General features: G+C 32.2%; 1 protein-coding gene across 2 annotated transcripts in view; it reads left to right on the forward strand.

Moving 5' to 3' along the window:
- LOC123693049 (acetylcholine receptor subunit alpha-like) overlaps positions 1-12,697 on the forward strand; it is a 63,712-nt gene that overhangs the window by 42,085 nt on the left and 8,930 nt on the right. For both annotated transcript variants that reach the window (XM_045637957.1, XM_045637958.1), the window contains exons 5-7: positions 1,295-1,463; positions 2,442-2,578; positions 6,522-6,668. In XM_045637957.1, the coding sequence (XP_045493913.1) occupies positions 1,295-1,463; positions 2,442-2,578; positions 6,522-6,668 (453 nt within the window). The remainder of the gene's footprint in view (positions 1-1,294; positions 1,464-2,441; positions 2,579-6,521; positions 6,669-12,697) is intronic.

Genomic DNA, 12,697 nt, shown 5'->3' on the forward strand with positions numbered 1-12,697 from the left:
GTTACTCGAGCGTGAATGGGAGCTTTATATTGGTTCATCTATTAGCTGTTGATATTAGTAAAGGATACATGAAGTGTCTTGTGGGTGAATGGGAGCTTTATATTAGATTAAAAAATTATTATACACTTTAAAATGTTTAATTTATATGAAACTAGCTTTCCACCCGCAGCTTCGCCCGCGCAGTCAAAGAAAAACCCGCATAGTTCCCCGCGTTCCCGTGGGATTGCGGGGATAAAACCTATCCTATTTCCCGGGATAAAAAGTAGCCTATGTCCTTTCTCGGGTATCAAAATATCTCTATACCAAATTTCATCCAAATTGGTTCAGTAACTGAGGCGTGATTGAGTAACAGACAGACAGACAGAGTTACTTTCGTATTTATAATATTAGTATGGATACTTAAGTATAATTATTATTCATATAACATGTGAAACATTCTGTATAAACACGCTTTTTATAGAAAACCGAACTAAAAAATAGAAAATTTTATCAAATTAGTGTATTGTCATCGGTCTTCAATAAATCTACAAAGTTTGAACGAAATCTGGTCGTTTAAAGTGGGTCAAAATCGCGCCCAAAGAAGTCGGTTACAAACATACAGGTGAAGCTAATATAAAGCGTGTAAAATAAGGCACACATCTTGCATATAATAAAGCTCTGCACTGAAACACAGACAGTACATTTATTTTCTCTGCACAGTTGCTTTTATATAGTGAAACTATAAACTGTGAAATATTTTATAAACTTAGCCATTGTCATATGAACTCGAGGGTAGCGGAATAAATGCCATACATTTCTCATACGCACTCCTCAATCCTCATATTGCGGTTTCGTCGTTTATTTTATTTTTTCATTCAGTCTTGGGTGCCAGGTTTTATAAAGTTTGATATCGGTGAATAAAGGTTATATAATTTTTTAAAAGGCAGGTTACACAATTTCTATAGAGATACCTTATTTAACAAAACATTACGTTAGTTTATAGCAGTTAAGTCGGTTTGCGGACCTACATGTAATTTTAATTATGAAATTTTTAATTGTGACATTTACACACTTGTTGATTGAAATTTCTGGAGTAAAAATCTTTTAATTTCTTTATCGTGAAAAACCAACTAAATATGTCAAAATATTTTGTTTAAAAAACGGGATGAATCGATTTATATCTTGCATTCTTAATATATTATTAGAAATCTATGTACCTAATAATATTCAACATTTAGCGTCATCAATCACCTCCCACAATATCTTTCCCATACGTCGATAAATCTATCACGTCTAATACATACAAAATTCACAGGAACGAGAAGTTCTACACGTGCTGCGACGAGCCCTACCTAGATATAACGTTCAACATCACCATGAGGCGGAAGACCCTCTTCTACACGGTGAACATCATCATACCCTGCATGGGAATCTCGTTCCTGACCGTCCTTACCTTCTACTTGCCTTCAGATAGCGGGGAGAAGGTATGTTCTTTTTTTTAGAATGTGACAGATTGTTTTTTTTTTTCATGATAAGGAATTTATAGCAACATAACAAGCTGTCAACTTTCTTAGGCAAAGGATTTAGATATACAGCCCAGTTTATTAAAATTATTCAGTGTTTCAGAAAAATGAAAATTAAAAATACAACCTAAAAATTGGTGTATAGTTATTTATACTAGACAAAAAAAATAGAGGAAAAGAATCGTAAAATGAAATGTTCGCCAACAATCCCGTACTAAACTATTAATGTATTCTCCCAATGATTGAAGGGTCTTCAGAGAATTACGGCGTCGTTTGACTTCGCCAGTAATGACATCGATAAGTGAAAAAATTGCTCCAATTTATCTCCAGCTTTATTCTTTGAATCCATGATTCAAGGTAGTTTTTAAAATATTCTTTATGATAGAATTATATTTTTTTCAACCACAACATTTTACTAAAAAAAGAAAACAAAAAAAAAGGTTTGCAGTTTCGCGCGCTTTTTATAGAATGCTACATTTTACATCTGTGTGTTTTTCGTTTGGCGTTCGCAATTCAAATTCTATTGCACAACTCCATTCTGTGTACAAACGTTCCAAAAAGAGCATTGAATTGTAACTATTTACTGAAAGCTGTTAACTATTGTATTTCGTTTTTGTGTAAAAGTGAGTAACGGTATTTTGTGTGTTTCTTAATTTTAATATTGTTTTGTGTTACGGAAGGAGGATGTTCAAGATAATTAATTGATTTTCGTGCATTCATTATTTTAATACATAGTATTTAACATAATATAAGATGCTTTTATGTCAATATTTTTTTTCTTTTTAAATGATTCTAATTAGGTACATACTCAGTGAATTTTACACTATATTGGCGTCCTAATATAATTTAAATACTTTAAAGATTTCCATAAACATATCATAACAATTAACAATCACATTTTTAGAGAAAACGAAATGTTAATTTACCTTACATTTACAGGTGACATTATCAATATCGATACTAATTAGCCTCCACGTGTTCTTCCTCCTGGTGGTGGAGATTATACCACCCACGTCCTTGGTGGTACCACTGCTGGGGAAATATCTCATTTTCGCCATGATTCTAGTATCTATAAGGTAAGTTTATAAGTTTTATGAAAATAAATGATACATGGTTATCACGTATACTCGTGTATAAATTTCTCGTGACATAATTTTACCGAAACGGCTGGACTGATAGTCGTGAAATTTTGCCTATTGGTCAAAAATAGATTAGAATATTTATAACCAACCTCTATTTTCATACCCCCTAAGTGATAAGAGACAAGAGGGCTGCATTTTTATATCGTGATCCCGAAATTCACTATTTTGAGGTGTGAAATCGATACTTTTCATAATAAACTGCTTTTCTTTTTCAACGAAAATGCGAAAACGAAAGCTAGCTAAGCTTTAGCTTGATTGAACAGTTTTGGATATAGGGCAAAACTTTAAATGTTGTCATAAAAAGTAATTATTCTATTATTAGATATTTAAAAAAATATTAATATTGTTTGAAAGACAATCTTGGCGGCAACTAGTTTAAAAATAAATCATGATAGCTTCTTAGGGTCCTAAAGTATCAGAGAAAGCTTTGACACTTTGTTACCTAAATCCTTTGAAAGCTGTGATTTCTCTTCAGGGAACACGTGTAGAGCTTTTCAACTCTTAGAAAAGGTTTAAAAGTATATTTTTCTGGTTTCCTCCAATTACAATTGGAATCAAATTGTAATAAATTAAAGTTATCTATAATATAATAGGTCTTTTCCATTAATATTATTTTATTTGAAAATCATAATTGATTAGTTTGTACCTTTGCTTGATATATACATAATTACTTTAATAGGTATATAGGTAATATTGAATTTACAAAGAATAAAAATATTTCTCAACCTACTTCATGAAAGGAGGTTCTCTCTCATCTTAGTTCTCTCATCAATAAATTAACATCCGAAATCCGTCCCTTTCTAACAAAATATTACAAGACCACACTCGCTGTAGGTAAAGGGTGCGAAATGTCAGGTTAATAATATAATGAATACTTAATTCTTTAAGTTCTCAATGTATAATACTCGCGTAAAATCAAACACAAGTAAATACTAAAATAATTGAAAATAATAAATTTACAATATCATTCATCAAAATACCATTAACAAATAGATATTTAAATAATTAATCTCAACCAAACCGTTAACTGCAAACGTAAGTTTCAGTGTTTAATCCCGGGTCACGATAACATTCCACAATTTACATATAAATTAAAATCCACTTCCAAAACAAGATATTTGATTGCGTAACTTTGAACAAAGGAAGGGATAAAGCGTTTATGCCAAAAATGAGGGTACATTCCTGTGGAAACATTTTGATTCGGGTTTATTATACAGTGTGGTTTAATGAAGGTAAAAATAATATTGTCATCAGTATTTAAAGTTTAAAATTTGGCAAATAACTATAAAATATAGTAGGGTAGAGTTCAAAAAAGTTTTCATCATCATCATCATAATAGACCATTTAAAAATTTTGTTCTGTAAAGTTTGACTTTAAATTATGTTTTTATGTTATGTTAAGCCAAAATAAATAACAATATTTTAAACCAAATAACATCGTTATATACCACATTAACAGTAAAGACACATTTGCACCTAACTAAATATGTAAATAATTGTATTATTTACTTCCTGGAATAAACAGAACAAGAAGGCATTATACAAGTCATTGTTTACACCATTAATATTTATTTTTCTTGACCCCTTTTTTGTGTTTTCTCCAACATAGCAAAAAAAAATAGCCAAATTGATCTAAATTTATAAATCGATGAATGTTGAGTCGATGATGAATGATCGAGCGTTTCTAAAGTTTCGTTGCAACTTTGACGTTTCATTTTTATTTATATATAGATAACGTTTACTACAAAAATTGTTCATTCATTCATTCACAAAACACTTTATAAACCAGGTTATAAACTTACTTGAAAATTACAATTTTACGCGTTTCATTTCACGTCTGACCTGACCTGACCGTTGCCTGCGGCGCCATTCGATAAACCAAAGTAAAAAGAAAAAAACACCTACAAAATGAAAATCCTTTTACTGAAGGGTGAGTGTTGCAGCGAGAAATGCAACGATTTTTCGTATGAATCGGTGTATTTAAACAACACCAATTTACTTCTTAATTTGTCCGCTTTCTTATTACAACGCAACGGTTGGTAGTGAGTTTTAAAAGAATTGGAAACCTCATGAAGACAAATAAAGAGCCTGACAGTAGACACAAGGTTGATTTAGCTTGAATCTCAATTAAAAGAAAAAAAGAAGAATAAAAAATACATAAACACACACACATTCTCATTCGTGTAATACAAATTAATTGAACAGTGAAGTTTTGTGATACACGAGTAGGTACATAAATAAACTTACGTACATAGTACTTAATTTAATATAGCCTAACTTAGGGCAAACAATTTTTTCCCTGATCTTTGCTTTTGTCGGAGAAATACAAACTAACAGTATCTCCACATTAAATACAAATATACTACCTTAACACTAAAATATAGCATTTACAATTACAATTTGGGAGCAAAACAAAAGGTAAACTACGAACAGAGGCATACAATAAAAACGTTAAAGTTTACGTACCAGCCGAGGGTCCTCCTGGCACTCGAGTCACAACGCTGTTAGTTGACAGCTCCTTATTCGACTTGTATTTTCGTCCCTTTCACACTGCCTTACTTTTGTATCCTACGGCATTGTAGGGTTGAAAATCATTTCATGTTTCATGGTTTTATGAAGGTTTTGAAGTGTTGTTTACAAGTTTCAGAACGATTCATAATGAGAAACTAAATAAACAGAATATACCTATTAAATTTTCAGACTTGATATCTCATAATAATACTATGTACATATAATAATGTCAGTACGCTTTAACAACAGCGGATGATGAGTAAAATACCAACAAATAACTGCATAGTGGTAGGTATGCGTAGAAATGCTAGAAAGTATAATAATGGAGACAGTAGTAACGTAAAATTTTATACATTGCTATGTTATGAGAACAACAGCTTTTGTATCGCTACGTGGTGTTAAAATATGCTATTTTATATTTTTTTATTATGAAAATTACAATATTATAATATTACCTAACAAAAATCCTAACATAAAAGTTTCTCTTACACAATATTAGCTTAATTAGCAACTTATATTATCGCAGGCTAACACAATTTACCGCTTCGCATAAAAAGTAATAGCGGCCCAAAGATTGCAACCACCCCGCTGATTAACTACATATATCTTGATTAGCTAAGACGCGCATGCGGACTCCATCCCGAAGTTATTCAATATTCTTCGAGATTTCGGTTAGGAATCCAATTGTCAAGGCCCTTTCTCCATAATGTGTGTAGGGAACATCTTTTATTTCTATTGTGGGTCGAATGTTTTGATAGTACCTTTCCTACCAGTTTAGATTTCAAGATATCGTTTAAATGCAAGAAGATATTGTACTATATGCATAGAAATGCATACAATTCATTACTGTTATGCAATCTAAAAATATCACAGCTGAAGCTATACACAAAATCATCCTCAGCCGATCGGTACTACAGCGCACAGGTCTATGTTTTACACAGGCCCATGGGGATACAAAGCATAATCCATCATGCTGGCTAATTGCGGGGTGGCAGATTTCCCATGTAGTCGAACTTTTTGATTCAAGGATATGAGGTTTCTTAACGATATTATCTTTCACCAAAGCACTCTATACAAACTATAATAATGTACTAGCTGACCCAGTAAAAGTTGTTTTTCCAAGATTCCCTTATGACTGTGGGGTACCTATTAATATTAGTTGTCCTATACCTCCAAAGATTTTTATTTATTTGTGTTCAAAAAAGGGAAACAGACAAGTCACCTGGTGTTGTGATCAACGTCGCCACTTGTACCCACAATACCAGGGGTATGGCGAGTGTTTTGCGAGTTTAAAAACACTGATGATGATGACACAATAATTTTATTAAATTCATTAACTAGGATAATTTAATCTCCATTTATTGCAGTATATGCGTGACGGTGGTGGTACTGAATGTACACTTCAGGTCGCCACAAACCCACCGCATGGCGCCCTGGGTGAAGCGAGTGTTCATACACATTCTACCAAGACTGCTGTTCATGAAACGACCGCAGTATAAATTTGATACTACGAGGTATGTGATTTTGTTTTTTACGTCTTTGCCCTTTTTACTGCTTGATACAAAATAAGTCACCATCATGTTGCTAACATCTTTTTTTTATCTAGTAATGATTATTGAGTAAAAGTGGTTTTGAAGTGAAACTTCTTTAGGCGCGTTGAGAGTAACATTTCAAGATCATTATAAGACAACAGCTAAGCAGTCTTTTTCTATTGTGCATCAAAATATTCAAGGCTTAGCTAGCAAATTATTAGAAATAGAATTATTTTTAAATCATAATAGAATTAAAATATTTTGTGTAACAGAACATTGGCTTAAACAATGTCAGTTGTTAATAAATATTGATAATTATAAATTAAAAAGTATATACTTTAGGACAAACGCTATTCATGGAGGTTCTCTTATTTTTGTACACAATAGTTTAAAATGCAAGGAACGAACTGACATTGTTAGCCTTTCTGTAGAACGCACCATTGAACTATCCTGTGTTGAACTTGAGCGTTACATTATTGTTTGCGTTTATAGGCCTCCTTCCAGTGACTATAATATGTTTGAGACAGTCATGGAAGAAATATTAAAGCGTTTGAGCAGAAGTGAAAAGAAGGTTATAGTATGTGGAGACTTTAATATTGATTTACTTTCACACACACAAATGGCAACACGAATAGTTAATTTATTTCAATCATTTAATTTACATAAACTTTTTGATGAACCCACACGAATTACACCAAGTTCTGCAACTTGTATTGATAATGTTTACTGTGATTGTAACTTTTTAGAAAAAAATATTCTCAATACACTGACTTCGGATCACTGTGGCCAGAAAGTAGTTTTTGAATGGGATTGCATACCTACATTTAAAAGAATTAATGTTAGGCCTATAACTAAAAAAGGCATTCATAAATTTAGAGATAATATTAATAATAAATTGCCTGGCCTGAATGATCAATCCTTTCATACTAATCCTTGTGAAATGTTTACAAATCTTTTTAATTTAATTCATAATGAGTTTGAAAAAATCTTTAAAGTTAAATCTTTAAGTATTACCAAGGATTTACCATTTAGCCAATGGGCAACACCTAGTATACACAGATGCAGGAACGTTTTATATGAGTTATATGGCATGAAGCAATATAACAAAGACTTGGCATTTCTTAGTTATGTTAGAAATTATTCAAAAACTTTTAAAAAAGTTTGTTTCACTGCCAAGTGCTTGTATGTCAGAGATAAAATACGCAACTCTGATAACAAAGTTAAAACGGTTTGGGCAATTATTAATGGTGAAATGGGCAAAAGCCAATCAAATAGTACCATAAAACTAGTTAATGCTGGTAGGGTCATTGACAAAAGTGCTGATGTTGCGCTTGCTTTTGAAGATTTTTTTAGTAGTGTCCCTGCTAGTATTACCGAAAAATTAAATTCGTCATCAGCGCTTGCGGAGTCCTACTTGAGGGACCATGTTGCTGAGTGTAATTTATTATTTGAATTGCGACATGTGACTGCAGAGGAAATTGTTAAAACTTTTAAAACATTAAACTTAAAAAAAACATGTGATCTCTGGGGAATGTCTGTAAATCTAGTAAATAATATTATAGAAAACATTGCCAACCACTTAGCGTTTATATTTAATCAATGTTGTGACTGTGGTATATTCCCTGATTTATTAAAGTTAAGTAAAGTTATTCCTTTATTTAAAAGTGGTGACCAAGAAGACTGTAATAACTATAGGCCAATTTCCATTTTACCAACTTTGAGCAAAGTCTTCGAGAAATTAATTTTAAACCAATTATGTAGTCATTTTGTATCAAATGGTTTACTGCACGCCAAACAGTTTGGTTTCACAAAGGGGCGCTCTACCACTGATGCTGGAATAGCTCTTTTGTCACATATATATAAAGCATGGGAAAATTCAAAGAATGCTTTGGGGATATTCTGCGACCTTTCTAAGGCTTTTGACTGTGTAGAACATACCACTCTATTACGGAAACTAAATTTTTATGGTATTAAAGGTTTATCTCAGGACCTCATAGCTTCATATCTTCAGAACAGGGTACAAACCGTTGTTGTTAATGGAGTGAAATCTCGCGGTGCGCCGATTAACATAGGTGTTCCGCAGGGATCTATCTTAGGACCGTTTTTGTTCTTAGTATATATTAATGACCTACCTTATTATTTGCAGGATATGTGTGAAATAGTACTGTTTGCAGATGATACCTCATTAATATTTAATGTGGATAGACATGACACAAATGTTGACGAAGTAAACTCTGCTCTTTTACGCATATCCAAATGGTTCACTGCTAATAATTTATTATTAAATGCAAAAAAAACAAATTGTGTTGAATTTATCCTTCCAAATGTAAAAAAGGTGAAAAGGAATATTATTTTAAACGGGGAGGTATTATACCCTGTGGATTCTACTGTTTTTCTTGGTTTGACACTAGATGAAAAGCTACAATGGGGGGCCCATGTTGCCACCACCGCTGCTAAGCTTAGTTCAGCTGCATATGCAGTTCGAAGAATAAGGCATCTCACCGATGAAGACACGGCTAGATTGGTTTATTTTAGCTTCTTTCATAGCATTATGTCCTATGGAATTCTGCTATGGGGCAGGGCTGCAGATATAGAAACTATATTTATATTACAGAAAAGAGCCATACGCTCTATATATAATTTACGTGCTAGGGACTCACTAAGAGATCTCTTTAAGAATACTGGTATCCTCACAGTACCATCACAGTATATATTTAATAATATTTTATATGTACACAAAAACGCAGACTTACACACAAGAGTAGGAGATAGACACCGTTATGGCACAAGGAACCGAAATAAAATTGAAATGCCATTTTACCGGTTAGCTAAAGTTAAAAATTCATTTATGGGCCAAGGTATACTTTTTTACAACAGAATTCCTCATAGTATTAAAGAGTTTAGTAGTGCTAAATTTAAAAATTATGTAAAAAACGTATTAGTTCAGAGAGCCTATTACAGCATTAAGGAATATATGGAAGATAAAAACCCATGGAGGGTTGTCGCGTAAAAACCACAGGACAGTTCTTTGGCATATTATGATATATACGTACAGTTACTTACATATTTTGTAAAATTAAATTGTAATACTGAAATGATTTAAAAGAGCAACTATGGAGTTTCTTGCCGATTCTTCTCCATAGATACTGCTTTCCGAATCGGTGGTAAATGTTAAAAATATGTATTGACGTTTCAAAAGTGCTTCTCGAAGAAGTCTAATTGAATAAATAAATGTTTGAGTTTGAGTTTGAGTTTGATCGCGCCAGGCAATGCCGTCACGTCATGAAGTAAGACAACGATTTTGGTATCTTTGAATCTTGCCAAAGAAGTTTCAGTTCTGACACGTGTGCTCGGCACCCCGCTCTTTTTTTTTTTGTTAAAGAGGATCGTTTTAAATTTTCTATCATTAATTAATATTTGAAAATCATTACGCTGTTAAATAGGCATGTCATCATTTTGTAATAATTGTAAAATTAATAAATTAAGGCAGTCACAAATATCATATTTACTAATATTGCTTAAAAGACACTATTAAAATTTTATAAAGGTATTGCAGTGAAATATTACTACGGGCAATTAAATTTCTATCAAAAATCGATCAGTGGAACTGGCAATCCCATTAGAGTCGCGAGACATCATTCATATGCATTTCAATATTTGAATGCCATTGCTGAAACACATATTATAATTATTGTATAATATGACTGTATCGAACGGTGAAGGAAAACATCGTGAGGAAACCGACATGTCGAAGAATTAAAAAGTTCGACGACATGTGTCATCCGCCAACCCGCACTTGGCCAGCGTGGTGGATTATGGCCTGTACCCTCATAGGAGGCCCGTGTCCCAGCAGTGGGAACGTATATGGGCTGATGATGATGATAATATGACTACTTAATTATCAAAGTTTAATCGGAACAGTATTTCCTTCAGAGATAATTAAGTATGTTTTGTTGAATTCATTGCTATCGTGATAGATAGAAAGAAATATTATGCGATTTTACATATTGATAGTAATCAACAAAACATGCCTAGGTTTGATTCATGCTTATGCCTATAATAACGATGTAAAAAAAAATATTTAACTCCAAAAAAAAAATTGTCGCGATCAATTCAATTTAATGTATTTTCGCTGTAAATGTTTCTAGTATTAAAAACTATCTCAAATTAGATGTTCATGCAGAATTAAAAGCTTTTCTGCATAGATTTTAGACATTCATAGACTTTACCACAATTTTAAAATAAAGGTACCTATGTATAAGTATTACAAATATGTATAGATCGTTTCAGGAATATTTAGGAACGGTCACAATAGCCTACTTGTTAATTAAGTTTGGCTAACGAGTGTAAATTAATTATAACTTTCATAATCACCTTCTTTAAGTACTCATGACAAATAAATATTTGCCCACTTTTGAAATTTTACTGTAAAAATAATGGCAATTAGGTTAAATAAGAATTGGTAAAAATTTGCTTAAGAATATTTACGTTATTAAATTATCTGTGATTACGGTATAGACTATAGACTAAAGGATGTTATATCTACGAGTAACAGATCGCTTCGGTATGACCTCTATAAACGACGATTATAAAAAACGTGGATGAAGTTAACGTTAATCCGTAGCAAGATAAAAATATTAATTTATGGAACTATAATCTGAAGTAAGATTATCATATTTTCTGGTACTAAAACTAACATGGTCTATGAATAAACCTAATGGAAAATCTCTACACTCAATCTAATTTTATATTTGACTAGCTGCTCCGCGCGGTTTCACCCCCGTGGCTCCACCCCTGTTGGTCGTAGCGTGATGATATATGCCTTCCTTCCTTCCTCAATAAATGGGCTATCTAACACCGAAAGAATTTTTCAAATTGAACCAGTAGTTCTCGAGATTAGCGCGTTCAAACAAACAAACAAACTCTTCAGCTTTATAATATTAGTATTTATAGATTTAACATTTTAATAAATTTATGGATATACATAGATATTTAATATTACCTTTATTTTCTGATAAATACATATTGATTACATTAGAACACTCAGAAAGTGTAACGTCCATCAGGAAATATTTTCCCCATCATAATCACACTGTTCACACATAACCCTTCGCACAATATTAAGGGTTATTCACTCGACCGAGGATATTCTATGTCGAATAGGCTTTAATTGCCCTATGTATGTACGATATTATTGCCTGCAACACAATATAATAAAAGGAAAAAGATTCGATCACAAGGCGGGGATTCGAACCCACGTATCAATTTTTTTTCTGTTATTTTGTAATTTCTAATTTAGAGACATTTGAATGCTGTAAAATTAAATATTACCTTCATATTTTTCAAGTAACATTATCTACCTACATATTTTTGAATCAGGGTCAATCTATACTAATATTAAAAAGCTGAAGAGTTTGTTTGTTGTTTTGTTTGAAATAATCTCAGACTCTATAGGTCTGATTTGAAAAATTCTTTCGGTGTTAGATAGCCCACTGCCCCACTCATCGAGGAAGGCTATAGGCTATATAATAATATCATCAGAGATCTAAGACCAACAGGAGTGAAGCCACGCGGGTGAAACCACGGAGCTATTATATTTTTAGTTTTATATGTATGCTAGGTTTTTAATAATATAGAATTTAATAATACCTTCAAAAGAATGATAGATTACCAAGCTAAACTTTTCTAAGAGTATAATATCAACACTTGCGTGGGTGTGACATTTGCTTCGAACCAAGCATTACTCCCACGTAAAAACCTATTAAAAAGAAATGTCTAGAATCTAGAATATCGGAAAGCGTTTAAATCTATTGATGCTATGTTATAAAATAATGTGAGTTTAATGAAGTCTCTTATAAGTCTGTAAATCATGCTATCATTTATCGATTATACTAATAGATATACTTTTTCATTACTAATTTTAACGACCTGCTGATAAAATCACTGATAGTCTATTAAGCATATTCGACATATTTTCACACATTGTTACTCATTTTATCAAACAGATAAGC

This window comes from Colias croceus, chromosome 7 (genome assembly GCF_905220415.1).
Source record: "Colias croceus chromosome 7, ilColCroc2.1".
Lineage (NCBI taxonomy): Eukaryota > Metazoa > Arthropoda > Insecta > Lepidoptera > Pieridae > Colias > Colias croceus.